Source organism: Somniosus microcephalus, chromosome 2 (assembly GCF_052327205.1).
Source record: "Somniosus microcephalus isolate GS21.2 chromosome 2, FLI_Smic_1.0, whole genome shotgun sequence".
NCBI lineage: Eukaryota > Metazoa > Chordata > Chondrichthyes > Squaliformes > Somniosidae > Somniosus > Somniosus microcephalus.
In genome coordinates, this window is record NC_140988.1 from 333368502 (window position 1) to 333380669 (window position 12168).

At 43.7% G+C, this 12168-nt stretch overlaps 1 protein-coding gene across 3 annotated transcripts in view; it reads right to left on the reverse strand.

Moving 5' to 3' along the window:
* ctif (CBP80/20-dependent translation initiation factor) overlaps positions 1–12168 on the reverse strand; it is a 292382-nt gene that overhangs the window by 74598 nt on the left and 205616 nt on the right. For all 3 annotated transcript variants that reach the window (XM_085975110.1, XM_085975119.1, XM_085975101.1), the window contains one exon: positions 3045–3121. In XM_085975110.1, coding sequence (XP_085831236.1) covers positions 3045–3121 — 77 coding nt within the window. The remainder of the gene's footprint in view (positions 1–3044; positions 3122–12168) is intronic.

The window sequence follows — 12168 nt, forward strand, 5'->3', positions numbered from 1 at the left end:
AATGCTGCACAGGTTCCTGAAAAGAATGGATACAACTGATGGTTCAAAACGTCAGTAGGTCACCCAGCCGTAAGACATTAAAAGGATTTGTTAAAAAAAAGTTATGGCAATAGCATAGAGTTTGGAAAGCACAGATTTCTGGAGCAGAGGAGAAATATGTGTGTCTTTGCAATATATTCCAGGCCAGATTAACAAAGACAGTTGCACAGCCTGGCCTATAGTACTGGTGGCAGCTATGTTAGTCATGAAATGATGCTGTTTGTGCTGCGGTGCCTAGGCCTATCCCTCATCCTCCCAATACAGAATTTGTGGTGCTACTAACTGCAATAATTCAAAGACAGCGCATGGAAGATAAAGGACCTACCTCAAACTCCATGAAACACAAGATCAGATAAGCACATGGAATTCCTTTGCTCCTTTACCCGTTTACTTAGATACAATAAGAATTTTTAGGAACAGGAAAAGTCAATCCTCTTTTATCCTCGAATAAAAAAGAAAGTTTTGCAGGACTTCACTTCTTACTCTTAACTTCCTAATTTTTAATTTGTTCTCCTTGTATTTGAAACCTTCACCATAGTCAACGATTTTCAATTCCCTCATAACCATGAATCTTCAGTGGTAACCTTGGAGTCTCTCTTCCAAAGAAAGAGGTCAATTTTCTTAACCATTCCAAAAACTTAAAAATGCTGATAGTCTGAATTATCTTCATTGCTCATCTTTACTTTCTCAAGGGCAATTATATCCTTAATTACCAATAAAACAATAGGTACTGTCCATGGCTCTTTTATCAACACAGAACCGTTTACACGTTGACGTTTATGTTCTTTAACAGGAGAGCATGTGAATTAATTCTCCTGGAATCTTTAGCATCAAATGGCATTTAAAAAAACACAAAATGATAAGCAAGCAGTTAAAATACATGCAAAGATAACTCGCCAGGAATAATGATTACTAGTGTTAATGACCAATAGCTTGAACAATTTACACAAGTCTTTAAGTGAATGAACGAAGATTGTATTTGCTGCTTCCCCTGTCAATTGTTCCTTTTTGCATTTTTGATAATTCAATTGATTTATCCAGAAAGTGCCTCATGGTTTGGCTTAAAACTTTAACAGTTAATGTTTCTTCTTATTAAAACCCAGGTGGAATACACAAAAGAGAACACTACCATCTAATCGCGTGTATAACAAACAAAAAAAAGAGTAATAAATGGGCGACAGCATTATGCACAAAGGTTACAGGAAGATCACTATGGGAAAGTGCCTTCAACAATCAACTATTTATTCCTTTCCACCAACCATGATATCTCCAACAGTTTCTGGATCTGCCTGCCTGTATCTCTCTTTCCCGCTCCCCCATAAAAAAAAAACACATTGGCTGTGAAAAATAATCCTGTTCTAAATGGCTACTCCACAGTCAATGGCAGATCGCCATTTTGCAAGGGCTGGTGAGCTGGGCTGAAGTCACTACTGGGCCTCATCAAAGTCAAGGAATAGAGCTCAGTATAGTTTTTTTGTTCACAGCCGCTGCCCACAAGCCCCAGTGGCACACTGCAAAACTGCAAAGACAGAAGCAAAGACAAGGCCACAATAATTTTCCAAGTAAATTGCAGCTATAGATTGGTGTGTACAAACAAAAACCACATACTGAATCCTAATCCTTGCAGTGAAACATCCATCAATGAATCCAGTGGCACAGACCACACCTGGCCAACAAAATAAAATGCACCAGTCCACGATAGTTAACCCGAGCACTAGAAGTCCTGAAGTACTATAATATTAAGTATACAGATTATGAAACATTTAAACTTGGGTTAATGTGACAAAGGGGAAGCTGATGTGTGATGAAGGATAGGGAAAGGCAACAGGCTACATTTAACAGCTCCAAGCTACAGAGGTGATGCAAAGCGATTTTTTCTGAAAGTTGTACCTGTTAGTGTCTCAGCGTGTTGGAGAGATCCAAATATTCTGCATCATCACTTCTTGCAAGTTTGACAGTTAAACAGATCACTGAAGTGATTGAACTGCGGCTAGATCTCAGATCAGTTCATCGGGAAATGGGAGCAGAGAGGAAGGAAGGGGGAAGCCTTTCCCACTGCGCGCAAGGCTGGAGCTCTTTTTCAAGAATTTGTTTTTTGCCGAGGTGCACAGCATACCATGGAACGGTAACATGGAGATTCATTCACCTCTGGTGACATGTGATCTCAACTATGCCACTATGGGGAGGCACAACACAAGAGGCCAGGGACCCTTCCTACAGAGGAATAGAGGCGGAGGAACAAATCAGAGGAAGTCACCCCAAGAACCCCCTCACTCACCTTCCAGCAGCTGGTTTCAGACCAGTATTGGAAGAGGCCTAGGAGCAGGTGCACAGACTACCCTCTCCACCAGTGATGGTGCATTGCAGCAAGATTACTGGAGGGGAAAGAAAATAATTAAGTAAGTTACAAAATAAAAGCTCCGTCTTGTGCAAGGGCCAGATCTGGGAATGACTAGAAGGAGGCGATTGCTGCATCTCTGCTTCCTCCATTTCCTCCTCTTCAGCTACTGCTGCACCACTGGCCTCCTCGTGCTGCTGCACCACTGGCCTCCTCGTGCTGCTGCATGGATCCTAAGTGAATTGGGCTCAGACAGTCTTAACCCAGTTCTTAGGAACATCATTGGGGCTTTTGACTTAGTAGGTGCCCAAAATGGATGGTGCTCCATTCCCCTACACTAAAATCCTTCACATTGTTGAGCACAAAACAAAAATCACCAAGGAAATATTATAAAATAAAAACATTAAAAAAAGCAATTAGTAGGGAAAACAAACTCACTGCAAGATATTTTATATACCAATCAGGGTCAATAGACCATGTTTAATAAAAAGACTAACATTCTTTTTAGTTTAACTGACATGACACTGCTTTGGATTTTGTTTCGCTTAAAGGTTTTTGTTTTCTTTATTGAAGACCGATAAATTAAACTAAAACTGTCAAACCTACAAGTTGAGTGAGATTCTAACCCAGCACAGGTTACCTTGACGACCAGCAGCTTAAGACTTACCTCCGGTCATTCCGTCGCCTCCGGAATAACTTCTTGGTCTGTGCGATTTCAGCTTCATTAGACAATGGTTGATACACCTGGAAGAAACCAAACAGGCTGCCTGTTAAAGGGCTGTGCGTGGAGAGCAAATATAGATTGTAACTGGCTCAAAGCTAGCTTCTCTGGACCTAAAAAAATTCGGGTCGGGGGCTTCCCGTGGGTGTAAGCCCCCGACCTGCACTTACCTTGCGCGCCAGCCGTTGTGCTGTGGGCCCCCGTGGAATTCCGATCCTGGGCCTGCTCCAGCTGCCGGCGCGCAGTGCTTGCGTATCCCAGGGGCGCAGTTAGTTTGATGCGTCCCCTGAGATCACGTGGGCCATGGGGAGCCAATCGGAGCAGGGAATGCTCCATTCATAAGCTTGACAGGAAGTGCTGTCAAAACTTAGAAATACTACGGCCCCAAAACATCACAACATCTTCAAATAAATTTTTTTTTTTTTAAATCACATTTTTAAAATAAATTATAAATTACATGAAATAACTATTTTAAACAATAATTTAAATTTTTGAAAAAAATAATTTTATTTTCTAACGGGGCTAAAAATAAACTTACCTTTGTTTAAAGTATTTAAAAATAATAAACCTGTGGAAAAAATGTTTTAATTTTAATTAATTCACCATTTACCTTGTAAAAAGCAGGCCTTACGCCTGCTTTTTAAATGTGTAACTTCTGGAGACTTACCCTCCCGGGAAAACCTGTAAAAAAAACACAAGATCGATGCGCACGTGCAGCCTCTCCCGCGCACACGTTCGACCGCTGAACCCCTGCTTTCAGGGGAACAGAAGTGCCGGTTTCCCACGCATGCGCAGTGCATGCTCACCCGTGCAGACCCGAAATTCTGCCCCGTTGTATTCTCTACTGAAGGTGCTGACTCATACTGGGATAGGGTGAATAGGCAACTGGCAACCCTCCAGAACCATACCAGAATACCAATCCTCCATGGTTAGGCACTGGGGAGCAATGAGGATGATTTTTTCCTCCCCCTCACTGAGATCAGTTAAGTCAGCACAGACATTCATTAAGCTGAAACGCCAGTGCTGGGAAAGAGAACCCATTACCATTTTTGTCATCCAGTGTCAGCATTGAGTGCTCCTATGTCAGGTACAGCACAGGTTAGTTGTAGAGCAAAGCTCCCTTTACTGTGCCCAATCAATACTCTCAAGCCAGGTATAGTAAACTTCATTTTACACTGTCCCATTGAGTAACCACCCCCCCCCGCCCCCCGCCCCCAGGACATGTACAGCACAGGATACATGCTAGAAGCTTTTTTTTTTTTTTACATCGCCACATTAATTGTTCTGAGGCGTTGAACAGTATGGTTAGATGCAGAGTCAAGCTCCATCGACACTGTTCCATTGATACATCCAGGCTCATAGATTGATACAGCACAGAAGGAGGCCATTCAGCCCATCGTGCCTGGTCTGGTTAGCGTACAGTATGGGTTAGATACAGGGTAACGCTCCCTCCACACTGCCCCATTGATACTCCCAGGTCAGGGTAGTGTATGGATTATATTCAGGGCAAAGCCTCCTTTAAAACACATGATACGATGTTGTTCAGGGAAAACAAAAAACATGAAAGTACTCCTCTGTAGAACAAAAAGATTAAATGGAGACAGCAAGGTTGAGTTTAAATATTTAAACACGACTGCAAGAAATACACTTCTGTGCTCAGAGGCATATGCAGCCTGTAATATTACTGGCAAATACTGATATCACTCTGGCCCAATAAAATGAATGAACCTTAACCTCAAAAGAGCACTGCACTAGATCAGTGTCAGGTTAAGCTACACTGTGACTTGTGTGTGTGTGAAACGTTTGGTTTAGTGTCAAATTCGAAGCAGTTATGTGCTGTGGACTCTCACCCATAAAGTCAATGCTGCCTCAAACTTCAAAACTAGAAGAACAAGGTAAGAATTGACTTCCCCGTTGAAGCTGCTGTTTCAGGAAGCAAGGCAACAGTCTTCTGCTGTCCAACATGCGAGTGGGCCCGTATGCACTGGCAAAGAAAGCGCCATCAAAACAGACGCTCTTGATTGTTTGGAAGCAAGGTCACGATTCCCAAACTTCTTCAGACTTGTGTTCTGCAGCCTAGATCACATTAATATCGAGAGAAAACCCTACGGAGACAATTCACATGCTGCGGAACAACGCTGAACAATTAGAGGAAGTATGTCTGCAAAATATTTCCTTCCGAACACTACCAAGTTAATAATTTCACCTTGTTCTCTGTATTATGAGCTTTCTTGGAAGGTTCCTTTAAAGCTTGCGTTGTGCTCCTGTGTTACGATGCAGTAGCACTTTGAGGCCAGGTCATAACATTGTATTCAGGATGAGCGTTTTTCATAGAATTACATAGAATTCACAGCACAGAAAGAGGCCTTTCAGGTCAACAGGCCTAAAGCGGTATTTATGCTCCACACGAGCTTCCTCCCACCCTAATTCATCTAATCGTATCAGCATATCCTTCTATTCCTTTCTCCCACATGTATTTTTCTAGCTTTCCCGTAAATGCTTTAAAACAAAATTTTCAAGGGAACAGTTACATCATATCAGACCACACTATAAAATTCCTCACTCATTTTTGAGGGTTCGAATATCTTAATTTTCTCCCAATCTACACACCAACACAGCTGAAAGGGTGCATCGACGGGTTAAGTTGCTCAGGCCGCAGTTGAAGCCACTATAATTTATCCACTAGGGTTACATGAGCAAGGCTGGGGGGGGTGGGGGAGGAGAAAGAGGAAAATGCAACCCTACTACTGACTGTAAAAGCTTCTATAGATATGTAAAGAGAAAAAGATTGGTGAAATCAAGCGTAGGTCCCTTGCAGTCAGAATCAGGGGAATTTATAATGGGGAACAAAGAAATGGCTGACCAATTAAATACACACTTTGGTTCTGTTTTCACAAAGGAGGACACAAATAACCTCCCAGAGATGTCAGGGAACATAGGGTCTAATGAGAGGGAGGAATTGAATGAAATCAGTATTTGTAGGGAAATGGTGTTAGGGAAATTGACGGGATTGAAGGCCGATAAATCCCCAGGACCAGATAATCTATATCCTAGGGTACTTAAGGAAGTGGCCCTAGAAATAGTAGATGCATTGCTGGTCAACTTCCAAAATTTTATAGACTCTGGAATAGTTCCCATGGATTGGAGGGTAGCTAATGTAACCCCACTATTTAAAAAAAGTGGTAGAGAGAAAACGGGGAATTATAGACCGGTAAGCCTGACATCGGTAGTGCTAGAGTCCATTATAAAAGATGTAATAGCAGAGCACTTGGAAAACACTGACAGGAGCGGACAAAGTCAACATGGATTTACAAAAGGTAAATCATGCTGGACTAATCTGGAATTTTTTGAGGATGTAACTGGTAGAATAGATAAGGGAGAACCAGTGGATGTGGTGTATTTGGACTTTCAGAAGGCTTTCGATAAGGTCCTGCATAAGAGATTGGCGTGCAAAGTTAAAGCACATGGGATTGGGGGTAAGGTACTGACTTGGCTAGAGAACTGGTTGGCAGACAGGAAGCAAGACTTGGAATAAACAGGTCTTTTTCTGAGTGGCAGGCAGTGACTAGTGGGGTACCGCAGGGATCAGTGCTAGCACCCCAGCTAGTCACAATATATATTAATGATCTAGACGAGGGAACTAGATGTAATATCTCCAAGTTTGCAGAGGACACAAAGCTGGGTGGGCGTGTGTGCTGTGAGGAGGATGCAGAGAAACTCCAGTATGATTTGGACAGGTTGGGCAATTGGGCAGTTGCATGGCAGATGCAGTATAATGTGGATAAATGCAAGGTTATCCACTTTGGTGGCAAAAACAGGAAGACAGATTATTATCTGAACGGCAATAGATTGGGAAAAGGGGAAGTGCAACGAGATCTGGGTGTCCTTGTGCACCAGTCGCTGAAGGTAAGCATGCAGGTGCAGCAGGCGGTTAAGAAGGCAAATGGTATGTTGGCCTTCGTAGTGAGAGGGTTCGAGTACAAGAGCAAGGATGTCTTGCTGCAGTTGTACAGGGCCTTGGTGAGACCACACCTTGAGTACTGTGTGCAGTTTTGGTCGCCTTATCTGTGGAAGGGTGTTCTTGCCATGGAGGGAGTGCAGCGAAGATTCACCAGACTGATACCTGGGATGGCAGGAATGAAGTATGAAGAGAGATTGGGTCGATTAGGCTTATATTCGCTAGAGTTTAGAAGAATGAGAGGGGATCTCATTGAAACTTAGAACATTCTAACAGGACTAGACAGACTAGATGCAGGAAGGATGTTCCCAATGGTCGGGGAGTCCAGAACCAGGGGTCACAGTCTAAGGATAAGGGGTAAGCCATTTAGGACTGAGATGAGGAGAAATTTCTTCACCCAGAGAGTGGTGAACCTGTGGAATTCTCTACCACAGAAGGCAGTTGAGGCCAACTTATTAAATATATTCAAGAAGGAGTTAGGTATATTTCTTAAGGCTAAAGGGATCAAGGGATATGGGGAGAAAGCAGGGACAGGGTACTGCATTTGGATGATCAGCCATGATCTCATTAAATGGCGGAACAGGCTCGAGGGGCCGAATGGCCTACTCCTGCTCCTATCTTCTATGTTACTCCAATATAATCTTACAAATTATACATATGTAGGAATTTAACTGTTACATTAAAAAAAACACAAGCATTGGCTCCCTGATGACTCAATGGATGGATCAACCAGAGTGAGACAGTGCTATACACACCATGTAGGTCCAGTGTAAATCTCTGGTCTGTGCTGAGTTATCTGATCTCCACCAGGCTGGTGGTGGACAGCTAAAGTTGGCCTTGAATGCCCTGGGCTAAGGGGAAACCAGCTACCGTTCCTGATTACAGTGATCGAGTGGTTCCCGCTGGAAGGGGCATGTACATGGACACCGGTTGAACACAGGATTACGCTCAGCAGTGATGCTCCTCTATAGTCAAATATCCTGCCAACACTCACTGTCTGGGCTCACAGATCAAAAAAGTGGCCACTTGGGTGAGAAATTGGATGAGACACTGGCTTGGAGGGGGAGAGCCAGTAGCATAATCCGAGCTCTGCAGCTTGTGGCTTATGCTTTGCTGCAACATTGGCGCCCAGTGATTTTCGCAGCCAAGCAACTTCCTACCATCTATTCCTGTTTATACAATGTTCGCTTCTAGATAAACAGACATTGCTACACACTTGGACACATAGTCTAGATATCAGCGTATGACATTGCCCGAGTATCCGGGGTTTAACGCTATGCTCAGTCCAATTCACCAGCCTCGACAGCAGCAGCTTTTGGAGATCATTTTTCAACATACAGGAAACTTTGTGTTAGCCGGAGACTAAATGTCCGGTAAGCTCGAGCCACCGGCAAAAATCAGGAGCCTTTTTTTACTTTTCGTTGCTTTTTTCTCAACAGTCAAGCTCTGCAAGGTCTGTAGCTAAGCAACAGCGTCAGCTAGAGACGCTACAGAGACGCTTGCCGACTGTTTAGAAGCTGTTGCAAAGCAACAGGGTTTGTTGATTCACACGGAGCTGAAAATCTCCGTATGTTTCAACATTAGCGCTGGAGTGTCTGGCAGTTTTGAGGGAACAGCAACAGCTCGGTCCCGTCGGTGCCGGATATCACAAAGTTTCCTGTACATCGTCCTACATGCTCTTCTTCCTGCCGGCATTCTCACTGTGTTGAAGATCACTGCACTCTTAAATCTGTCTATTCCCAGGATCTCAAAACTGCAGAACTGCTCACCTCCCTCAAGTCTTCCCTTCCTGCGACAATCTTCCATCTTTCAAAACAAAAACGTATCCTCACCTATTCACTACTTCCCGATTCATCCAATCCAATGAAGGAGGCAAGCTTGCAGTGGAAAGTGTAGGAATGGCCGAGATACTAAATAAATGGAGCAGGTGGATATTGGGATTGTAGAATCACCAGAGGTGATTTTAGAAAAGTTAGTGGATTTGCTATTCAAAAAGAAATGGTCTAAATAATTTAGTCAAACTTTAGACAAATCACTGGGACCTGGTGGTTTATATCCAAGGATCCCAAGGAAAGATATACATAGAATTACATGAAAAGGGAAACAGGCCATTTGGCCCAACCAGTCCATTTTAATAATTATCCTCCATCTGAGTAGTTGTACTAATCCTCTATAGTCTATCCTCCATTGCACTCTGTTCCTGTATTCCCCTTTCCTTCAACTGCCTCTCTAACCTATTAGAGGTCTCTGCTTCAATCACTAACTCATTCCACAACCACACAATCTTCTGTATAAAAAAATAAAGGTTCCTCTAGCTCTCAAATCCTAAATTGCCTCAATTTAACTTTATATCCAGTCCACTCAACCACTGGAAACAGTCTGGCCGGAATTTTGCCGGCGCTCAGGGGGCGGGTCCTCCGGCAAAATCGCAAAGATTGACAGCGGGCAGGAAACCCACCGTCAACCCACCTCCAATCAATCTTCCCAAGTGTCAGGTCCCCGATTTGCGCATGGACCCGACACCTAGCGGCAGGAAGAGGATTATAGGCACTTAACTGCCTGTTAAAGGTTGTTAACAGGCAGTTAACGGGCTCCTTTTCAATTTTGACACTTCTACTTCGGGCTTCCTGACATCTGGACACCACACCAGGTAAGTGTGGCGTGTTGTGAGTCTGCTGTAATGTTTCTGCATTGATGACAGCTGCAGAAGTGGTGTGAAGGATCCAATGCTGCACTGGTGAGTTTCAGAGGTAAGAAAATGTTGGGAAATTCATTTTTAATGCATTTAGACTTTTCTGTAGGTAACAAGTTTTGAATTGTATGTCTAGTCCCACCTCACTAGTGCCAGATCGCTTCTGTAACCTCACCTGCAGCTGCCATCTGTTCTAGCCTAAGGAGGGAGTCACTGGAGAGCCTGGGTGCAAGACCTCACCTTTGTACAGTGATTGTCAGTGTTTGCAGCACCTCAATGCTGTCAAACACTGAGAAATGAGCTGTCAAAAAAAATTGTGCGTGGTCCCTTTAAGAAAACTGGCAGATGATGCGTCATCAAATGACGTCATCTGACCGGCTTCATCTTAATTGGCCGGCAAGCCCACAGGGCAGGCTTAACAAGGTCAATCAGCGTAAAATCATGTCTGTGGGCCGGATGTAGTTGCGGGCAGGACTGGAACCCGGAAGCCACCTGATCTGCTCCCAAGCCACAGCGATCGAGAAAATCGCGGCCTGTGTTTCTATCCACTCTATCCCATCCCTTTAGAATTTTTAAACACCTCTATCAAATCACCTCTGCTGTAACAAATGCAGCTCCAAATTTTCAAGTCTTTCTTCGTATTTGTATTTCCTCGTACCAGGCAGAATCCTAGAGAATCTGTCTTTCACCCTTTCTATTGACTCAACATTCTTCCTATAGTGTGGGGCCCAAAACTGTATACAATACTGCAACTGCGCTCCTTTGAAGAATTTAAACAGACTCACTGTTATATCTTGCTTTTTAACTTCTATACTTCTTGCCATAAAACACAGTATTCCATTAACTATTTATGCCCTTATCCCCTTGAAGTGCTACTTTTAATCTCTTGTGAACCTGAACCACCAAATCCCTCTGCTTAAGAACATAAGGATTAGGAGCCGGAGTAGGCCATCCGGCCCCTCGCGCCTGCTCCGCCATTCAACAAGACCATGACTGATCTTCGACCTCAACTCCACTTTCTTGCCCTATCCCCATATCCCTTGATTCCCCTAGAGTCCAAAAATCTGTCTATCTCAGCCTTAAATATACTCAACAACTGAGCATCCACAGCCCTCTGGGGCAGAGAATTCCACAGATTCACAACCCTCATCTCAGTCTTAAAAGGCCGACTCCCTATCCGGAGACTGTGCCCCCTAGTTCTAGACTCTCCAGCCAGGGGAAACAACCTCTCAGCATTTATCCCGTCAATCTGCTCAGAATCTTATATGTTTCAATGAGATCACCTCTCATTCTTCTAAACTCCAGAGAGTATAGGCCCAATCTACTCAATCTCTCCTCATAGGACAGCCCTCTCATCCCAGGAATCAATCTAGTGAACCTTCGTTGCACCGCCTCCTTCCTTAGATAAGACCACCAAAACTATGCACGGTACTCCAAGTGTGGTCTCACCAAAGCTCTGTACAATTGCAGCAAGACTTCCTTATGCATGTACTCCAACCCTTTAGCAATAAAGGACAACATGCCATTTGCTTTCCTAATTGCTTGCTGTACGTGCATGCTAACTCTGCGTTTCCTGTACGAGGACACCTAAATCTCTCAGAGCACCAACATTTAATAGTTTCTCACCATTTCAAAAGTATTCTGTTTTTCTATTCTTCCTACCAAAGTGAATAACCTCACATTTCCCCACATATACTCCATCTGCCAAGCTTTGTGTCCTCCTCACATCTTACTTCCCCACCTAGCTTTGTATCATCAGCAAACTTGGATACATTACACTCAGTTCCTTCATCTAAGTCATTAATATAGATTGTAAATAGCTGAGGACCCAGCACTGATCCTTGCGACACCCCACTATAGCCTGCCAAACTGAAAATGACCAGTTTATCCCTACTCTCTGTTTTCTGTCTGTTAACCAATCCTCTATCTATGCTAATATATTACCCCCAACCCCGTGAGCCCTCATCTTGTGCAACAACCTTTTATGTGGTACCTTATCGAATACCTTTTGGAAATCCAAATATAACAACAACTTGTATTTATATAGCGTCTTTAACATAGTAAAATATTCAAAGGCGCTTCACAGGAATGTTAGAAGACAAAAAATTGACACCGAGTCACATAAGATATTAGGGCAGGTGACCAAAAGCTTGGTCAAAGAGGTAGATTTTAAGGGGCGTCTTAAAGGAGGAAAGAGGTAGAGAGGTGGAGAGGTTTAGGGAGGGAATTCCAGAGCTTAGGGCCTCGGCAGCTGAAGGCACGGCTACCGATGGTTGAGCGATGATAATCAGGGATGTTCAAGAGGCCAGAATTTGAGGAGTGCAGATAGCTCGGGGAGGGCGGGGGGTGTGGTGCTGAAGCAGATTAGAGATAGGGAGATATACTACATCCACTGGTTCTCCTTTATCTACCCAGCTAGT